The following is a 22,363-nucleotide window of genomic DNA, read 5'->3' on the forward strand; positions in this document are numbered from 1 at the left end:
CTCTATTTGACTTGCTCGTCCCGAAAACCGGCTGGGGACCTCGGTTCCTCCTTATATAGCAATACACTTGAACTCTTTTGGGCTTTAAGCTTACTTGAGATGTGAATGTTCGGTTGAGTCTTACTCAAACTTGGCATTGCAATATAGTCATTTTCATTGTATATTCACCACATGTGTATGTGTGGCTATATTATAAATACATGCATATATATGTATGGTCTATGGCACTATAAATATATATGTGTAGATATACCGATGTACTTATGTATATTTATATGCAGTATATATATATACATATACATATTCTTGGTATTAATTATTTTAGAATTGGAAAGTGATATGTAACCAATTATACTAGGATATAACTTTCTTCCAGTTTTATATATACAGTATACATATATGCTAAGCAATCTAATCTAGTAAATTATTCTTGTGAAAATGCAATATGAAAGCCCTTTTCTTAATCTACCTGTAGTAGATAAGTGATGCTTCCTTCTCTCCGACTCGAGCGGCTTCGCCGTGTCTTTTCGTCAGATCTGCGCGCGTGCGTGTTTTTGCTCAGTCGACCAAAGTCTGGCGTTCTGGTTGGGTCAAGAGGTCGTCCTCCAAACATCTGGCCACCGTGCCGCCTACACCCACACCTCACAGGCGAACACGCAGGTCTTTCTAAAGCACATCCGACGGCAGATTGGTTTCCTCTTTCTGGCTGTTGACTGGGGTGCATACTCGTACACGTCATCACGGTATGAGGGGCAGCTAGTGTGACCCGGTCACTCACTCACTCACTTCTCCCTGCAAAAGCACAGGTGACTCTCTTAACGCGGCATAGGTGGCCCTTCATTCGCCTTTCCATTCATTCTGTCATTCGTACTTCTCAGGCCTGTTTCACACTGCACACAAAAGGCACATATTTGGACACATTTCAGTGGCCATGTTACAGCATTCACATTGCCTGCACAATCATAGCAGAAGCGTAGCTGCAAGTTTCTGTGCCCTGCCTGTTCTTGCAGAAAACATGCTGAAAATGTGCTGTAAACCTATTTAGCAACAACACAATATTTAGCGTTAAAGGCTTTTATGCAATGAAAGGAGTTTAAAGCTACAATTTGTGTTTGGGTTCAGTTCCGTGTAGAGCAAGTTTTCAGTAGCTAACTCCCGATAACTGACTCTGGTTGTTATTAAAGGAAATGCTCAATTTAGTCAACCAGAAATCCCTATTTTTCACAGTAGTACTGCAGTTCTGTGGGTGTGAAAGCGCAATGCATGTTTTACCGCCGCTCACACGTGTTGTGAAACAGGCCTCGGGTTAATGCAGCAGCGAGCAGTCGCTTTTTACTTTTTTGCGTTTTTCTTCAGCAGGTCTGTTGTAGCGCAACTGTAGGCCAACTAATTAATAACAGCTCTCTAAAGACTCCCAGATACAGTACCAACCACAGAGCACAGAAATGGGAATACGCTTGATGATATCATTTTAGCTGTGCTATATTCAGATTTACAGCTATTCGAAGAACCGTCAGGATTGTTTTACTGTACTCTGAATGCTTATCGTCAAGTAATGAAAGTAATTTTTATATAAAAATGTCCTTCTCTTGTTAGCTTCACATGTACAAGTAGATAGTACAACCAATATCACTAGGAATGTATTGATGTTTGTATGTCAAAGTAGTTTTGATATTTTACTGTGCTTTCAGTAAGCAATTGAATGTCACAATTTCTCACCAAAACCCAAACGTATAAGGCAAAAGAAATTTGGATTTCACAAAAACAGGACACAACCCAGCTCACATATCTATTGAATGTGTCCTCTTATATAAATTTCCCCATGTATTTAGTCATATTTTAGCTGTTGTGTTTGAATGTGTAATAGTGTAGCTTTCAAATAGGAAAATATGGGATATAATCTCAGAAACAATACAGAATAGTAGTAGATTAATAGTATAGTATAGTTCAATAAAAGCAATAGTACAACATGCATCATATGATCATAACAGTTTAAATATACTTGTTTGTCATAATGACTTTTTTTTTGGTAACACTTTATTTTAAGGTGACGTAGTTACACGTTACTACATGTACTTACTATAGTAATAACAGTAAATTATGCATAATTACAAGTAACTAACCCTCAACCTAACCGTAACACTATAATAAGTACATATTTAGTACACAAGTACGTATTTGAGTAAGGACAATGTAACAACGTCACCTTAAAATAAAGTGTAACCTTTCTTTCTTTTCGTTTTTAACTTTTTGGAACATTTTTGAAAACAAATTCATTTTTCTGTTCCCCAACCAGACGAGACTTCGGTCAGTTTTGAATTAAAGCTGGTAAGTCTTGTATGGGTAAGTTTTGTATGGAAATGCAATAGAGATTTGAGAGAAAAGCGCATCAAAAGACAAAATGGCCTTTATTTTTCTTTGAGCTTTATGAATGATCGGCAAACACACAAGGCCCTTTCCTCGATCTGACGCCACACCAGCATTACGCAGTTCAAAAGACTGACAACTGGGAGTTAACACAGTTAACCTTATATTGAGTTAGTCAAACAGAGGGCTAACAAAGTCAAGCAAAGAATGTGTTCATTTTTACATTACGTCGATTCAAAGTCTTCCATGTTATTTGTGTCTAATCAGTTTGCAAACATAAAACTCATTAACGATAAAGTCAACATGAAATGAAAATTGGCCCGATTTACTTTAATACACGTCCCTTGGCTTATTATGAACGATTCATCACGAAATATGAAATATGCATGAAATAAATGCCTCTGCAATGACTTTTGGCTGACGTCAACAATCCCTCTTATTTTTCAACCGCTCTCCTCTAATCATCTGGTTCGCTTATATGTAACGCTCATTTTCATAATCCAATCAATATTCAATGTAAACATTCCGCCTTTGCAATTTCAAAACAGGAATAAACTGAGCAATTCCAAGAAGGTGCTCACGCCATCGGTGCTTGGGCCCTAAAAATTAGGATAAAAAAATGTAGGCCTATTTCATTTGAAAATACATCATGTTGTTTACAGACACGAGTTTAGAATGTAGTTACATGTTGACTTTAACCAAGATTACCTCGTAATATGATTTCCCGCACTCACAAATGTGCTGTAAAATATTACGCATTTCAAAACAAAGATATTACAGGGATGTTTCATTAATACAAATGTAGCCTACAAATCCAGCGTAAAAGCCATATAGGCTGCGTTTACACTGCAAGGCTTAGGGGAGAGTGGGGTGATTTGTGCCAGGGGGGGAAGTAGTTCCACCCTTGTTTCTGGAAAACCATAGAAGAAATTGGTCATGTGACCACATAATTTTGAAAAGCAATCACTTTTACTCGTCCTCCAAAGAAGAGAGACACATGGCATGAGAGTTAAGCATATTTTAGTGCAAAAAACTGTTTTTTCCCTTTCAAAGTAAAATTTCTATGATTAAGGTTTTTTGATTGTAGTGTCTGAACAATTATAGACAAGTTTGAAAACATTTCACACATGTTTTAGTGCTTTAGTAGGCTACACAATGAGTCTATACAGTTAGCATGATGTTAGCTCTTAACTGCTGGATCATGCTAGTTTTTCAAACTTGTGGGTCCAGGGTGATTTGTGCCAAAGGGCCTGGGTTAAGTTGTGCCAGATCCAGACCACCTAGACCTACATACTCACAGGGGATAATCTTGAGAAGTGAGGAGATGGGCATGCCTCATCATTGTTTTACTTGGGCCTGCCTGTTATTTGTTTAATTTAGCTAACACTGATTTCAGTTTTGAGTTTGCACTATGTTATTAAAGAGAAGTTTTATTCCGTTTTTAAGTGGCCTATGTCACAATAGGATGTTTAGAAATTAGCCTAGTCACTTTATTCTTATATGTTACATAATTGACAGACAACGCATCTATTGCAAAAGCCTTTTTGCCTGAAATGATTCACAAATATCATATATTGTGTTGCTATGGTGCTCTAAATGATTGCTAGGGCGTAGCTTGATAGCTTCACAATGATCCTGAGAGACTGATTGGTCGTCTGAGTAAAATGAGCCCGCCCCCTTGTCTCTATGACACTGTGATCCAGAGTTATGTTCAATACAAAATCCCTATGCAATTGACCATAGTAGGAAAAACGCATGCTATGGTATTCCAGGGTGACAATATCTAAATAAACCTTAAATTAGTAATTTTGTATTGAATTTATCTTGCTTTCATATAGCAGTATGGTTCATAACATTAAAATGTTCTGTTTTACTTCAGAAATCACTGGCACAATTTACCCCCAATGTATTCCCCCAAAGGCACAACTTCCCCCGCACCAGGGGCAAGTTGTGCCATGAGACCACTTTTTTTCCAAGAGCTATATTTCTGAAACAATTTATTTCAGATCCAAAGTTATTGTTCTCAGGGATGCACCACATCCTGAAATATATGTACATCCTTAAGTTGAAGGCATTACTGCCATGGCCTCACTTTAAAGTCACTTTGAGTAAAAACTGGCACAACTCACCCCACTCTCCCCTAATGCACAGATCAGATTTTTTGACCATATCAGATTTTTTTTGTCTTGCATGTTTATATTCACTTTAGAAAAGAATTACATTAACTCCCACCCAAATCGATTCTGTTATTTATTTATTATTAATTCATATCAGTTAGAGATTACTTTACAGCATAGATAAGTTAAAAGCTGTCATTGATGTTAGCGGCGCAAAATTTACCTGAACGGATACCGGTAAGATAACGGTAAAAACGGTTCACTTAGATCTAGAATTCTGAAGTGAAATAAAGAAGCGTTGAAAGAGTACGTTTATGTAAATGAATTTGAATAAATTAAAAAGAGAGAAATTATCGTTATAAAGAAGTATTCAGTAGTGTAGCTGTTTATACAAATCACGGGGCAGAGGTTGAAAACACATTTCTATACTCCACATCTGCTTCATAAAACAACATTAAAAAGCTATCTGTGTTGGCAAACGGGTCACCCTCTTAGCGGGAAATCCAAGGGGAATCGGATATACATGTTTAGGTCAGATATTGTCCATATATCAGATATATATCTGATTTAAACCCACATTTGGAAGTGGCTCAGAACAGATGCGAAAAATCTGATCTTGTGCAGATTTTTCTGTCTCAGATGTGAGTAAAAAATCAGATTTTTTCTCTTTTTTTTTTGTGCCAGTGTGAACGCAGCCAGTCCGTCTTTATAAACATCAGATGTAGCTGCATTGTTGCTGCAGTGCTTAAAAAGCATCAAAATCTTCTTCTGAAGTGCAAATATGTCTCTCTTCATGCCAGCCTGCTTCCCGACAGCCAGATGGTCTTCATAAATATGTTGTTAGAACTCATATTTTAGTTCAGTTTAGGTTTTAAATCTGCTCATCAGCTGCGATTGAATCTCAGTGGTCTATCGTAGCGAGGGATGGGAGAAGACATTTGCACAGCTGCATCTCCTGTCAAATTAAGTGTTGAGGTGATTCCAACAAAAGATCCGCAAGAGAACATCTGATTAAAATAAACCAGGCTTGATTTCCTGGGAGCCGTCAAAAGTTAGTTTCATTTCCGATTCCGTTTGCCGACTCGTGTATGATGTCACTGTCAGTGGGCGGGGCCCCAAGATGCGCATAAGATTGTACGGCACTTCATCGGCTCTACTCAGGTAGATGTTAAACGCAACTTTCCGCTTCTCCTGTTTTAGCACACTTTGGTTAATTTGTCAGAGCCATGACGCAGCAGTTAATATATGTGCTTGAGACATCTTGGAGCTCACATGATTAATGCAGGTTCAAGTCCCCAGTGTCTTCACTTTCTCTGTCCAATACAGTAGCAAAAACTCTTCATTTAGAAAGAAATCTGGATTAAAATCACAACATTGGCACTGAATGGTTGATTGGACTGTTGCCTCTGATAGAACCAATACACCATTTAAAATCTTTTGTCCAAACACTGTATATTTTAGTTTCATGTAACAGATAAATGATGATTAACTGACTAGATTTGGCATTTTTCATTTAATACTCTCACTTTGCAACAGATTGATAATCATTAGATTAGATACACTTTATAACGTTGGTGCTTAATCAATACGAGCAGACTTAAGTGATGGAATATTTGTCCTGTCGTGAAAGAAAGGGACTTGTGTGTGGCACTAGAGTTGAGAAAAGCTGGAAATTCAATTTGCGAGCTTGCGATGCAAGTACAGAGATATAGATCCGGTTTCAGATTGAGCAAGCTTTGCAAAATGAATTGCTGAAGGTAATGTTTTCTCCTCGTCTCCGATCTCCCCCTGCGTATGAAGCGGGGCAGATGGGGACGGCCGTCATTTGAGCTGGTTCACCCGCGAGCCGGGACGCCGAAGTCCCCGTAGACTGAACCAGCAATAGAGCCATGTTTAGGTTTGGAATGTATTTATGTAGTAGAATGTACTTTCATAGAAGAGCTAACTGCATCTTTGTAGACACATCCAAATACACTGAAATGAATTATTTACCTATATGATAAAAAAAATATTCATGTGATTGTGTGTGTGTTTTTTTGGGGTGTGGGGGGGTGTGTGTGCTTATGCCCATTGTTTACGTTTATTTAATTTTATTTGTAACTTACGAGCATTGGCAAATCCTTGCTTGTGAGCTCTTCCATGATTCTGTAAATACTCCTGAGTCAGACTGCGAATGAAAGCAGTCTGCGGGATTCTCAGTTATCCATATCACAACTTTTATGTAACTTGACAAATTATATAAAGAAAAAATGATCTAGATTTGAGATATTATAAAGGGTAACAATATAATGTGAAGTGATGATTGTGCACAACTTCTGTGAGCGAGCAGTGCTTGAACATGACAGCAGTAGATGTTTGCTAGCCGTGGTATCAAATTATAAACTATTAGTTGTGAAAATACTATAGTGGTTTGTCTGTCACTTTTTTTGCCATAATTTATGCTTTTAAAATAAAGTGCTAAATCTCTATAAAGTGTAAACTTTTCTTTTTTAAATAAATATCTAAAAACCTTTTGATGTGTGGTGTATTTTGTTCTGTCTTTGTCTAGTGCACTACAAGACAGAAGCTTGTTGCAGTTTCGTTTTTTGAATTTCTAATTAGATGTCCCAGTTCGTGGAATTTGTCCGTTATTGATCAGAGATGTTGAATATGCTACAATAAATTTCATGCTTGTTTTAATCTAGCCAACCAGATGTTGGGTATGTGCACTGTCTCCAATAAGACAGAGGGCAGCAATGAGCAACAGTCAATGAAATTGTGAGTTGAAAGAGCGTGACCGAAGGGCGAGGGAGTGCTGGGTCAGCAAGGAGAGCAAGCTCTTAAACATCCTTGGCCCTGTCCCAATTGACACAATTCAAGTGCATTTGCAGTCTTGTGGACTTCGTGGCTATACACAAAGAACGTGTTTTTGCATTTAAAAATGCGAGACGCAGGGTAGTGGAATAAAAAATAAAGCAAGGCCTAGAAACATGTCTTTTTAAAAGTAAAAAAAAAAAAAGTCTCATGCACGAGATTCTGCAAAATACGATTGATGAAAAATATCTTGACGTCAGTGGTGCGCAATGAATTCTGGGGTGGCCAAGGCCACGAAGGATCCATCTGTTGTACCCTTCATTGCCCGGGAAACAAAGGACTCGTTTGGAGGAGCCTTCGATTTGGGACACACTCCGTCGCGCCACTGTGACACAGTCAGCCTTCGAATGTGTCCTTTAAAGGATGCAGCCTCTGAATTGGGACGCCGCTGTTGTCCTGCAGAGTTCAGCTCCACCCCAATCACACCTGAAGCAGCGAATCAAGGTGTTCAGTGTTGAACATTCGAGGCAGGTGTGTTGGAGCAGGGTTAGACCTGAGTATGCAGGAAGGGTTGGAGACCCCTGGTCTTGCACGTTAACGGAAAAGCAGAACAGTGGAATGCAAAAACTTGTTCTGTGTGAAGGGACCCTTAAGGATATTCTGAAATTCGCATCCGAAATTTCCGCACGTTAAAAAATAAATACAACCTCACGTTGTGTCAATCACGCTTGCACACTGCCTCCGAAACTTTCGTCCGACATAAAAAAATTCGGATCAGGTTCGATTTTATGCAAAAATTTCGGACTCCGTGTGCAAGGACCTTTACTCTGGCCACTGCATGCATGTGTCCATTAACTCCACGATGACCTTTTGTCATTTTAGGTTTCAGAAGAATGCTCACAAGTTCCCCCTTTGCAAGCAGCATTACTTCATGAAAGTGTGGACTCGGAAGACAATGAGGGTGTATGGTGCTATTTGGGACAGGTCCCTTCTTTTTCCATTCTGTGCAAATCATTGCACAAAAATTACCAGAATTCATTCATGTTGTCACATGACTTGTAAGGCCCTGTCCCAAATTGTACCCTAAACACTTGTGATCTTCCTACAAGTCCCCACTTTCGTGATGTAACGCTGCCTTGACTGTCGGGGAGAAGTCTGGCAAAAGTGCGCATATCGACTGCAAAGTGAGCACCCTTCTAAAACCTAAAATGACAAATGGGACACCCTGCGGTCTCGTGGACTTAATGGACACGCGCTCACGGCAGCCATTGTAAGTCCACAAGACCATAAGTGCATATGAAGTGTGCCATTTGGGACAGGGCCTAATTCTGGGATAATAATTGTCTGGGATGGGAATGATCTTATAACTGACGCACCTAGTCTGAGATTAGTTGTGTAAAGTGCGCACTTTAACATTGATGGGTCTGTAATATGAGCAGGGCGACAAGCTTCTGCCTTGCAGCAAGGGTGAAATAAGCGATCTGAAGAATGCAAATCCATACAAATCATGTCCAGCAAGGAGAGCAGTCCCATAAATCACGCTGACTAGAGTGTATGAAATTCGATGAGATAAGATGACATCAGTGATATGCTAGGTCTTTGACAACGACAAACTGGAGCCCAATCACTTGACTGGTTTGGGATTGCAACTCTCAACTCAAAAGGATCAGATAAGGGAGTTTGGGATGTCTGTGTGATACATGTGTGGGTCCATGGGGTTTGAAAGGGTTAGTCTTGTCAGGCTCTGGTAACCCACACTTGAGATGGGATCAGTGTGGATAGAACATCCTGGGGAATGTTGGTGTTGGATGACAGGCACTGATGAAATGACAGGAGTCCTGCTCCTCATCTTACTACACTTTTAGTAAGAAATCAGCTCTACGGTGTCCTACAGCCAAGTTCTTGCTTTACATTGAGGTCCTTCCACACCAAAGTCAGGTCTGAGGCGGAAGAAGGACCAGGAACAGACCCTTAAGACTGGCTTCCTCTGTGCTGTTAACATGCATTGAGCCATGGTGAGGTAAGACCAAGTATTTGAGCATGACACTGGACATAATACATGTTGCCAGAATGTAAGAGATCCCAGCTGTTTATTGGACACCTCTCATCTGGGAAAACCATTGCAGATCCCCCCCCCCTGCAGCTGCTCCTCACCTCCATTGGAAGCTATTTCGGATGACTGAGCAAGCAGAACACCAGGCCTGTGTCAGCGAAACCTGGGCAGAGTTGGAGGCACGCTGGGGTTGGGTTGAGGTATTCAAGCATGAACTGGCCAGGTTCTGGGTAAATGAGTGCTATCAACGTTCTCCCCATTCCCTTCCTCCAGATTAGTTCACTAACAAGTGACAAGTGAGCTGTGGAGTTTGGTTTCATCAGCGCTGACGTTTAGGTTTGTACTGATGCCAGGTAACTCCCGGTAACAGGATTCCCAGACATGTTTAGCACATCATCCCAGGGCGATAATTTTACTGGACCATGTGCCTATTTAAAGAGTTAACATTCCATATTTATAAACAAGCTTAATGATATTACAAGACGTGCTGTAGGACAGCCATTTCACTATGAATGTTTTCTTGTCACATGATCAGTGGTTAAGTCTATCGAAGCTGGATGAAATACAGTATTGAGGAAACCTGTGAACTGGAACTTAGCAACAGCCTCGCTTTCATACCCGTCATGGCGCTTATTCATCGCTCTGAATAAGGTCTATAGAGCAGTTAATTGAGTCATAGCCTACAGACTTGGAATGGAAACCTTGCGGGAAGTCAAGTAGCATGTGTTCATAAATATTCATTCATGACCGGTGCCGCCACAATAGCAGGATTTCTTGATTCGCCAACTAATGAGCAAAGTCCTTTCAGACGATATGTTGGGCTTACTGGGTTAAAGTAATTAATATTCAGGAGCATGTTAACAAATATTTTAAATGGTTACAATTGGGAAAATGCCCCCGTCAAGAACAATGTGAATTTCCTTTTAACCTTAACACATTTAGACATGTTTAGCATGTGCAGGATGATGATGCATCAGACAATGTGTTATAGGAAATAAATAGAAACATTTGCTAATTTTGTTGTTATTGCGCAAAATGTCAAATATTAAAATAGGGGCAAGATGGCCCTGGCTGAACTTTTACTCCACAACTGATGTCCACAAATCCCTCATTAACAAATAGACACAAAACTTTAATATTCAACATAATGCAATGTAATTGATCACTATTTTCCAGAGACACAAAGTTAACCTCAAAACTGTTTTGACTGAGTAAATCTCACAAATGTTGTAATTCAGATGAAATGACAAAATTAAAAATCATCTTACCCCAATGCTTAACATACTGTACTTTAAGTATTAAGTGTATTGTATTAAAGTACATTCAAATATTTATAAATGTTGTATGATTCAGATAATTCTATATAGAGATGTATGGCAATCTAGTTCATCAAAGCATTACATTTATTTTGATTTAAATACACAAATCCTGAATTGTCCCCCGTTTTTAATTCATAGATAAGAAATTACCTCATTTGATGACATCATGCTTGAGTAAATATGTTATGCATATAAGTATTTAACATATAAATTGAATTATTTATATGAATTGTATAATTTGTCATCCCCCTTTTTACTGATGTTGCAATGTTTAATATGGAAATGAATTGTAATTTGGTTAATTTAGCGTTTAAATGTCTCATGTGAGGTAATTGTGGGAGTTGCACATCTGGTGGCTTTATACTCACACAAATGTTAGCCTGGATAATTTAATTTTGATTTGTAACCTCAGTGAAAGATACCTTCCTCTTCTTGTGTTTAGGGATTGTAAGAATTAAAATGGATTCTTACTGAATGACTGATTGTGGTGTCTGATAACAGCGTGTCCTGTTGTAATTGATCAGGTGGTACAGTATGTTGGAGTCACTGCTGATTACACTGCATGTAAATATTCATGCATGTTAGTGTCCAGTTCAGTTGATCAAACAGCTGTAAATTATTGATGAGAATATTTCTGTAATGAGAATGTTTTATTTTTTAAATGTGATAAAATAAATCATGCATGTTGACATAAGCTGATTTTTTTACCCCAATTGTTATAACTTTGTTCATGTTGAGGTTTTGAAAATATACCATACAAGTATAATGTTAAATGAGTCCAGGAAACAATTAGCAATGCCAAAAATGTAACTCAACTACATGAAGAACAGACACAAGACGGCAGGAGACACGTGTTCAGAGGTTTATACTGAAATTCATGGAAGTATACAACGCATCCTACACTATTACCATGTCCACACGCATGTAATGCTGGGTAAAAGGTACATTTGGCATGTAATGATGAGACAGCAGTTTGAAATTTAAGACAAAAGCAAAACATGAGTAATAATCTGTAGCACAGTACAATTAGGCAACATTAGTACAGTTACCAAATAGTTGAAATATAAAATTAATCCCAAAAAAAACAAATCATATGCTTTTTTTATTTACAACCCAGTGCCTTTTAGAACGGCCTATTTGTCTTAAGAGGCTCAAGGGCCTTCTTTAACAACGACAATAACTCAAGCAAGCTTGATATCAATATAAATATGACTGTAAGGTGCAAAGACCTTCCCCTCAGAGAGTCCGTTACACACACACACACACACACAGGTTCTGTTACCTCCAGATGTGCTTTCCGATCAGAGCGTGTGCTCACTGCATAAGTGCTTCCTGTTAGCCATGATCAACAGCGACCTTTAACCTTTCAGATACACAAGCAGCCCTTCATATTCACAATGCCTGTATCCCATCATATACCATTTGCTTTCGCTAATATCAGAAGGGCGCCAGCTAGTGGTTTGAGGAGGAATCTAATTAAACGTTCACTGTACAGTGTGCTACCTGTCTACTTCCTGTTTTTAGTCTTCCTCAGAGAACCACAATATTGGCCAACACACACACTCACACACGCATACACTGTACAATAAAAGGGGACCTCAGTCGTACACATGCACACCATCAACACGTCTCCTGTCACAATAACGGAAGTCACGCTAGTTTTCCGGCCGCACACGTACCTTATGTTGACTCGGACTGTGTTTGTGCAAGTAGTCTTGAGTAGGTCAGTAGATAGAAATGTTAATATCCCCCAGAAGACAGTTCAGTCAGCTATACGCCCCAGTCCTTTGTTTAACATCAGTAGTAGAAACACTAGCGTTAAAGTCTTGTTTTTCAGTAAGTAAGTACTTGTGTTTCAAATGGGGGTGTTTACTTCTGGTGCCCTAGAAGTAAAGTTTTTACAAAAGGAAATAAAAGGAGAGAGAGAAGTCATGTTGTTCGCACTGTTCCGGCTGCGGGGGAGATGATGATGTGGCCCTGTTAGACGCTCTCTTTGCCTTGCGCTCCTGTCACAGTCTTGATGGAGGTTAACGTCCTGTTGAACCACGTCTTTTTGGCTGCTTGGACTTCGTTTATAGCCAGACCCAGATGATGCTCCAGATCCTGAAGAAGACATTAAGCTCATGCTTTATTCAAAGTGACTTCAGGTGAACTGGTGAACTTATAGGGACAGTAACATAGAAATGTAATTTACCAGATCTTTAACCACTGGACTATCTCAAACAATGTGTGCGTGTGTGTGTGTGTGTATAAGACCATGCATATGGATTACTTTTACAAAGAACTTCTTTTACTTTATGAACTTCAATGTTGAAGCATCAATGTTTCAGTGGAATGGACATTTAGTGGAAGTAGAGAAATCTCTCAGCTTTCAGAAAAAAAAAATCATAATTTGTGTCCAAGATGAATGAAAGTCTTATAGGTTTGGAACAACATGAGTTTTATTAATAATTTGTTAAAATTTCAAGCCTTATTTTGCACTCTGATCTTGATCTGCAAATAATGGAGACGCCACCAAACTGCATCCCAATAACAGGCACTTCATATGAATTATTACTAATATAAGAAACTAATTAAACAGGGTTAAAACATTTGTATTATTATTGTATCTGTATTTAAATCATAAGCATTAATTGAACAGAGGTGTCAGTTAAAGGGGTCATATAATGGTACATGCACTTTTACAAGTTGATTGTACTGAAATGTGTGTTGGCAGTGCCTGTACACAACCATCATAAAATGATAAAAATCCATCCAGTGTTTTTTTTTTAAATCTTCTTATATGTTTTCCCCCGTCTCAAATCAAGCCGTTCGATTTTGTAACGTCACACGGTCGGACGCCCCTCCCACGATTGTTGATTGACAGCAGCGTTTCAACATAGACCCGCGGCGCCCTCGCTCGTGAGTGAGCTGTCAATCATAGTCCGCGCGTCATTGTTGATACGCTGGAGCACTGTCTATGAGCAGAATGGCGTCTAAGCGATTGTGGTGTTCTGTTCTTGGGTGTAATAACGAACACAGCATCATTTTGATGTTCCTAAACCCGAACTGCTGAAGACGCAGTGGCTGAGTTTGTTTTCGAAGGGAATATTCCCCACGATCAACGTCAATGCTTTCATGTTTGCACGAATCATTTCTCACCAGACTGCTTTATAAACGAGGGTCAGTAATGTTATAAAGCTGGTTTTGCTAAGAAGCTGCTCCTGAAAAAAGGATCGGTACCAACTATTCGTGTTCCTGCTGCACCTCCAGAAGAAGTGAGTGTTACGTTTTATTAACCTTTATATTAATCTTTGCTAATCGCTTGCACGCTTCACGATGAATGCGGCTAAGGTTTACACTCAGGGTACATTACGGCATGTTTTCTATGTACAACGTTCTCAATATAATTCATAATCCCACGTTTATAATGAATAACGTGTTATGGTTATTGTGTTACGGTGTACGCACAGAACAGAGGGGCGGGGTGAGCAAAGCTCATTATCATTTAAAGACACATGCACTTAAATGGCATGCTGAAAACAGATCTGTTTTTGACCAGGTAAAATTAGTGTTTTCTTACAATACTAATGAGAATTTTGAATTAAAGTATATTACAAACTTATAATTTAGACCCTAAAGAATCATATTAGCTTGTACAAAAATGGCATTATATGACCCCTTTAAAGGACACATCACTGATGGATGTGTATCTGTGTCCAATCATAGGACAGTCTAAAAGTTCCCCCATGTCCTAAAGCCAGTAAACACACTGAAAGCTGTAGTGTGTGTGAGTGTTCACCTGTATCTTGCACTCGGCCTCCACCAGCTGTAGTTTGGTCTGTGCGAGCTCCAGCTCCATCTCTCTCAGCTGGTTCTTCAGCGCCTCCTTCTCCTCGTCCATGTCCTCCTCACTGCCTTCTTTAGGAGCGCTGAGAGCCTTCAGACGACCCTCCTTACTGAAGAGAATACTGCACTTCTCACAGCCCTCCACCTTCATCTGCACACACACACACATTAAACCTCACAAGCCTGGAGGTGACCAAACTACAGGCATAACTCAGCTGGTTATTAACACTAAATAAAGCACAGCAGGAGATCAGGACAATCAGCAAAGCAATAATGAGGCGCAGGTCGTACATTATCTTGCTTATTAGACGGCTATAATTTACATATTGAAATGAGTTAAAGGAAGAGAGTGCGTTACACTTATTGTTAATTGTCGTCAGAGTCTGATTAGGGTGATATTATTGATATATTGTTACTCATTGATCTGGAATACTTGATTCTGACTGGTCGATCACAGTATTCTATGGTCAAATATTATTGTATAATGAATAAACTGTATATATTATTTTCTTAGACAACTGATTTACAACATAATTGCAAGTCTGGTCTCTCACATAATTGCTAAATCAATATTACCTAAATAATAATTAATGTATATTTTTATATAGCTATGAAACATGGTAAAGTACAATCAGCCAAAAACACTTTTTGCAATAATTTCTATATACTTTTTTTAAGGCGAGATACCACAGGTGAATAGGGGGAAGTTGATTAATTCCATTAAGAATCGCAAACATTGTTTTTGTATTACACATTTTCTGAAATGTTATGTTTAAATATGCAAATGAGGCATTGTGTAATTAAAGATGCACAAACTGGCATAGATTTTAAGAACTGAAACCTGAACACTGGATAAAGCCAGATTCAAAATTCTTGTTTCTTGTTTTACAGAGAGGATTTTGAATTTAGAAAATAAATCCCCATGTTTTAAAGGAATAAAATGTCATCTCAAATCCAGCGAATGACATGAACAAACCCCTTCAGAATACAGATAGGAATAAAAGAAGAAACTACATGTTTGTGTACATAAATTCGTGGCTCAGTCTGTTCATTAGAAAAAAAAACTCAGTTTGAGAAAATAGCTTTTAAAGATTTGTCTTGTCATTTAAATCCACAGACGCAAATAGATAAAGTGCAATAAAGGTGTATTGTGAATGTTTTCTTTCACAAGTCTAAAACAACATGGAAGACCAAATAGCCCAACATCTCAAAATTAACCAGAGCATGGAAAAAAACAATGTTTTTGCCTGTAGTCCTTTTTATTTAAAATTTAAATCTACAATAAATCTAAAATAAAGTTTAAAATAAATCTACACTATAATGTGTGATGCCACACATTGATGCCACAGTGAGTGCTAAATTCTAGATTAAATATTTAGTATGAATGTTGTATATATTTATAATAGCAGTGCAGCAATAATATTAAGTTATTAGCCATAATCTGGCTTTTTTATTTTATCAACACATTCCTGCATCAAGCTATGGTCTGTCTGTCTGTCTGTCTGTGTGTCTGTGTCTGTGTGTGTGTGTGTGTGTGTGTGTGTCATCACCCACCCGGATCTTCTCTATCTCTCCTCTGTTGGCCGTCTGCTGTTTCTCCAGTCGCTCGCTGAGCTGAGAGCAGATCTGAGACACATACACACAGAGGTCAAGGGTCAGTAACGATCTGGCTCACACCAATGCAGCACACATGCTTTCCGCTCAAGAAGAGGAGGGAGAACGAGGCTTACGGTAAAAGGCCAATCATCATGACTGGAACATACAATCTTTCCATCTATCTCTCCTCTTACAGGATATCACATTTCCCCTCTGTGTGTGTGAACTCCCAGCATCCTCTTACAGGAAGTGCACTAACCGCGCCACACAGCTCAGGTGAGGAGGACGTCTCAGACCGAGCGCTGTTCCTCACCTACAGTAAATCCAATGGGGTTCAAGCATTCTTTCCCAACCGGGCATCACTCCTTCGCACGTGTCGTTGGATCAATGCGGTCACAGCATGGCTTAATTTGGTGAAGACCCTCATTAAACATGCATTCTTCATCAGGGAGAATGTAGCTTCAAATGAATAATGAATGAATGATCAGGGATGACGCAGCCGCAGAATATTACTGTTGAGGAATTCTGTTTTACATCTGAGCCATGACACAGTGGTTAAAGCCTAAAGTATAATTTTGACGCCAAAACTTACTGTATCTATACGCCAAAAATGTAGCCTTTCAAAGTGTACTCCATTTAATATAATGAACGAACACAGGTGCTCGACACAGCAAGTTTTATTCTTAACCATTTGAGCTATTTCTCTCCAGAAGTGACAAAAATGTCTTTGTACTTGTTTAATCTAGAGTTAGATGTATCTCACACAAGCAATCATCAGTTGTTTGTTGTTGTTGATGTTCTGTTTCTTTTTTGACCGTGAAACAACAGCCTGGGTCAGTGTTGCCACCTTGAGGACAAACTAATTAGTGCAAGAAAATTCAAGGCGCATGTGCTAGCTGAGTGTAAAGAGAACTAGAAAAATCTGCGGAAGTGTGCGCGTACTATGCTAAGCCACAGTGAAACTAGATTGAGAAAAGGTGTTTCTCAAATGCAAGGCTGTATCCTAGAGAGGCTGCGTCTTTCCTAGTCCAGTCCTTTGGAGGCTAGAGCCCTCCTCAGCATTAAACGGTAAGTTAAATGTTACACAAATAGCTTACCGTCAATGGAACAAGACGTGTAGTGTGAGCGCACCTTAAGGAGGAAATTTATGTCAAGTGTACTGTACGCATAGCCTAGCGTACGTGTAAAACCAGGGCTTAGGTTTGATGCTGGTTGATAGTTTTGGTTACACTTTATTTTAAGGTGTCACTGTTACAGTGTAATTATATATTTAAGTACTGAGTAATATTAATACTACATGTACTTACTATAGAGTTAGGGTAGGATTAGGATTTGGTTGAGAGTTAGCTGCATGTAATGATACATAATTTACTGTTATTTCTATGGTAAGTACATGTAACAAGGACACTGTAAAATAAAGTGTTACTATAGTTCTGCCCTGTGTTCCACTCTCCTATCTTCCCAAAACTTCATGTTGCTCTCACTATTAATTATCAACGTCAAGTGACATTGATTTTTCGCCTCTCTTGTCATCCACCAAACGAAACTGTAAGCCTGATCACTTAGAAAAGTAGCTCTCCTCAACAAGACAAGAGCTGAGGCATCATTCATGTCTCTAACACAAACAGGCCAGAGGTTTTATTCTTGCTGATTGACAAGCATTAATAGAAAGATTGCATCTACATTCTGAGAATAAGTCCGAGCTACTCATTAACTGAATAGATATGAATGGATGGGACATATTTTTAATCAAACAGAGACTTTTACTTAAAGACAAGACACATTTTGTGATGCACAGCAAAGTCAGATGTGAATCAATTATTCATTTGTGCAGACGTTTGACATAAACTAGGCCTAAAAAAAAACATTTCATAGAACTTGAATTTTGTTCTAGCTTTGTTTTTTTCCTCACGGCAGATGTGTTAAACCTGTCCTCCTCACACTAATGAGTGAATGTGTGTTCATTTCACACCGGGAAGCTGTCCAGCATGATACCTGCAGGCCTTTGATGCTCATTGTACGAGCGTGAGTGTGTGTGTGTGTGTGTGTGTGAGAGAGAGAGCTGGTTCAGCTCAAAGGACACCATTATCATGCTCCACCATGAATCATGCTGTCAGCGGCCCCATTAAAATGAGCTCTGCAGGGACAGCAGCTCAACTATTTTTACAGAGATGCTCTCATACAGCACTTTCAGGCCAGCCTCTCCTCTACACTCAGACATCAGATCAGCTCTTATCCACACACAAGCACGTTCAACTGCTCCAGTTTGGACTTGTATGTTTACATGAGCATACTGAGCCCTTTGGTCTATTTACTGTGCTCTATTAACAGCTATTTTGGTTTATTTCTGGGGGGAAATGTAAATGTAAGACTTAGAAATGGTTGGAGCCATGGCTTAGTGGTTGGTACACATGCACAGGCTTACAAAACTTGTTCTGCACTTTTCTCTTCATCATTTCCTGCTTTGTCTACTCACTTGTCAATAAATGTGTCAAAAAAGGCCAAAACTACAATAAACGCAGCTGAGGCCAAGCACAACATTTGGACATTGGAAGGATGAATAGATTTGTTTGGTCAAAGCCATTTAAAGTTAGTTACCATTATTTACAGCTCAATATCTTTTGTCCATTAGGGAACATTGCAACCAATGTAACATGGTATTCTCATGTTAATGGAACAACAATACATCTAATGTTTTATGTCAATATGCATCACAGTTGTTGTGATATTGCCTCACTTCCTGTTTGGTGTCTTTGCCAGCTAGGTTTTTATGTAGAAAAGTGTCAAAATTGAAAAGTTTGGTCTGAGCCAGTTTTGGTAAAGTTTAAAAAAACAATTGAAGGAGAAGCAGCAACAAATTTTTTAAAAGTGAATCAGTTTAAAATTGTGAATCGCATTAATTTGATTGAAAATGATGTGCAAGTGATGTACACATATAACGTGTATTGCTGTGCATTGCTGCGATCATAAATAAATGAAAGCAGGCACGACTGAATTGTGTTCTCTTTTTATGTAAGATCATGATTAATAACAGTTTTATTCAGAATGATTGATGTGCACTCCTGACACAAATAAAACATTACTGCCACTGTAAAAAATGTTTTTATCCTAAATCATTGGTCAAACATCGATGCTGGAGTGTAACATCCAAACGTTTGCTTCTGTCATGTTCAGTTTGCGATCTAGCTAGTGTTCACTCAGCTGGTGGAATGGTGTGGTTGTGTGACGATGTTCTAGGGAGGCGTGTTAAGGGCGGGTTTTAACTAAGCGAACCACAGCTTGATATCAGCCTTGCAGATCGAGATCCAAGGCTTTTGTTCCCGCCCGGCACATTGTTAGCCCTGGTTCACACACTGGCCCGACGGTGGAAAAGCAGCTATTGATACCACACTTGCCAGCTGGGATACTGAAACCCACCCTAATCATTGTGCCAAACTTTTAACTACCCGGTTCAAAGCATTGCCATAGACTCCCAGCCAGGAGCAGCAGCAGGAGAAAAAGAAGAAAATGATCAAATGTGTGCCTGCACACCGTCAGTGCCTCGTCCCTTAAAAACAGCAGATGTATTGTAGGGAGTCTGCTACAGACTAATGGGCTCTTTTCCTTGAGGATGAGTTAAGTTATGATGCATGAAACTAAAGTAAAAGGTAAAGAGCCCACTAATAACTGTATAGGGATAAAAGTCTTGGGTTTGATTCCCATGGAATGCATGAACTGATCAAATGTATACCTTGAAAGCACTGTAAGTCACACACATAAAACTAAAGTAAAAAATAAATTAGGCAAACATTTGGCGGGGCAAGAGAAAACCCTACTGTAAAACTGATGCGCACTTATAGAGAGTCTCAGTTAAGTGTTTTGTGAAGGTAATTTAACAGGGCGATGGGGTGTTTAAAGATGAGATATGACAGAGACTGGGACATTTAAACTGATTTAGGGTTTAATGCAGCAAATGGAGGGATATTGGTCTTCATTATAGTGATAGAAGGCCATTAGAATCAGAGCAATCTCAAATAGAAACTGCAGACCATGCTCAACGGAGACACACTGTGTGTGTGTGTGTGTGTGTGTGTGTTCACCTGTTTGTATTCTCCAATGATGGATCCATTCTTCTTGATCTCAGACTCAGATTTATCCAGTTCTCTCCGACACATCTCCTTCAGCTGAAAACACAGACATAGATGCAAGTTAAACACTCTTTTTCGCTTAAAAAGTAATCCGTCATTTCACAACAACACTATATTTGACCCAAGTGTCCCCTCTGGGAGACATATCTCCTGTCTATCTAAGGACAACTGTGTCCACAGGCTGTACTAACGTAAGACTTGTCTCAGAGGCGCCAGAGCAATCTACTCTAGCACAAATCCAGCATATCGGGAGTCTGCCCTCTCCAGGGATCATTCCCTGATAACACTCCATCCAAAATATAGACATAAATAAAATATATGAATGTAATCACATTATGGGGTTATTGGGAAATACACTACCAAACAAAAGACATACGTAATTTATGTTTCTTGTGCCAATGTAAGAATATATATATAGCTATATAACTTATATACAAAAAAAAAAAACAATGATATAGATATATATATATATATATATATATATATATATATATATATATATATATATATGTATGTATGTATGTATGTATGTATGTATATATATATATAAATTAAATTAAATTAAATTATCCAATAAAGCTTAATCTGGGATTTTATGTCTTTTTAAATATAATTGTCTTTGAGAAAGCACCACACAAACGTTTCGTGGTAAAAGTGACTTCTCTGATTGGTGGAAATCACTTGAGGATTATGGGTAGTGTAGTCCTTCACTGGGAATTTTAAACATAGCTGAAATCATTGACATTAGCTATTTCTGAAGCATATGGGTAATTTAACTTCTCACAAAAAGTATTTTGCATATATTTTGCATTCAGGTGGTGTGAGAAAATATATTTTATTTATTCTATTTATTTTTATTATAATTAATATGTATTATTTTAGATTTTTAAATGGGTGAATTGGAGTGTATAGTGAAGAAAAAGACACCAAGAATAGTTCAACACTTCTGAACACCTTCAATATGCAGAACCTGACTAATCTTCAGACAGGAATTTTGTTCCAGGATCAACAAAATATGTTGACCCAGGAACGCATCTAACTCGGCAAAATCAGGACGTGCCTGATTTAATACTGTTTTTTTTTTTTTTTTTTTTTTGACCAGTAGTACAGAAAGGTTTTGGGAGGTGGTGGAGGTGTCTGACCTGTGCAGACTCTTCCTCCAATCGTCTCTTCTCATCTTCAGAGTCCACCAGTTTCTGCTTAGTAATGAGAAGCTCTTTGTTGAGCGCGTCAGCTTTCTCCTCAGCCTGAAGGAAAAAGGACAGAGTGTGTTAACATTTGCACCAGAGGCCACAGGCATGTGTGAATGTCACCAGGCGCTAAAGCTAGACCTGCAATGAGAACAAACTTTTAAAATGCCCTCAAAAGTGGCAAACTGCCTGAAAGACTTACGTTGTCCAGGTCTTTCCTCAGGGCGATCTTACTGCTGACCAGCTCGTGAGCCAAATCGTCATTTTCCTGTTCCAAGCGCATGTTAGCGTCCTGTAGCCGCCGGTTTTCTCTCTACAGAGCAGACACAGAGCGTGAGCGCATGTGTGACTCAGTCATTGTCTTGTGACAGTCACTATAATGGTTAACTGTGCCGGGAATACGAGGAACCTTGGAGAAGAAACCTGATTAAAAATTGACCAGTTAGAGGGAAATATGTCAGAAAGCAATTAACACACTGACTGGACTTTCAGTCCTCCGGCTATTGTACTAAGAGCCTGTTAAATAGCGAGTGTGTGTTTGTATTGTGCATGTGTATGTGTGTTAATGCCATACTGTAACAGTCCCAAACCTGTTAACATTATATAACCATTTCCTTGATCTCACAAAGGCGTTAGTTATAATACATGCACAGAAATATTTATAAGCTTATGTATTTAAGTGGAGCATATGACTGAATTTAGGTAATACAACATATAGTGTGCATTTTCAGTGCAAGAGTGGATTGACACGTAAATTAGTTAACTTGATATTATAGGAATACAATTATAAGGAATACAATTATAAATATGTAAAGTTTTCGACATTCATATTGTAGGCCTTTAAAAACTTCATTCATTAACTAAAACAAATCCAAAAATTATTTAAAAGAAATTTATTTATCTTTGTTAAAATTTGTTAATAAAAATAAACAAGTATAGTAAAGACAAGTAGCCTACATAGTAATAAAATCCG

The 22,363-nt window shown here is 38.7% G+C and overlaps 1 protein-coding gene across 3 annotated transcripts in view; it reads right to left on the bottom strand.

Annotated features, from left to right (window-relative positions):
* Positions 1-11,495: 11,495 nt before the first annotated feature.
* rabgap1 (RAB GTPase activating protein 1) overlaps positions 11,496-22,363 on the bottom strand; it is a 93,832-nt gene continuing 82,964 nt past the window's right edge. For all 3 annotated transcript variants that reach the window (XM_084104125.1, XM_084104123.1, XM_084104124.1), the window contains 6 exons: positions 21,593-21,703; positions 21,343-21,447; positions 20,153-20,236; positions 16,032-16,103; positions 14,431-14,628; positions 11,496-12,752 (listed from right to left, as the gene is read on the bottom strand). In XM_084104125.1, coding sequence (XP_083960251.1) covers positions 12,630-12,752; positions 14,431-14,628; positions 16,032-16,103; positions 20,153-20,236; positions 21,343-21,447; positions 21,593-21,703 — 693 coding nt within the window. In that variant the 3' untranslated portion in view covers positions 11,496-12,629. The remainder of the gene's footprint in view (positions 12,753-14,430; positions 14,629-16,031; positions 16,104-20,152; positions 20,237-21,342; positions 21,448-21,592; positions 21,704-22,363) is intronic.

This window comes from Abramis brama (genome assembly GCF_963993115.1).
Source record: "Abramis brama genome assembly, chromosome: 25".
Lineage (NCBI taxonomy): Eukaryota > Metazoa > Chordata > Actinopteri > Cypriniformes > Leuciscidae > Abramis > Abramis brama.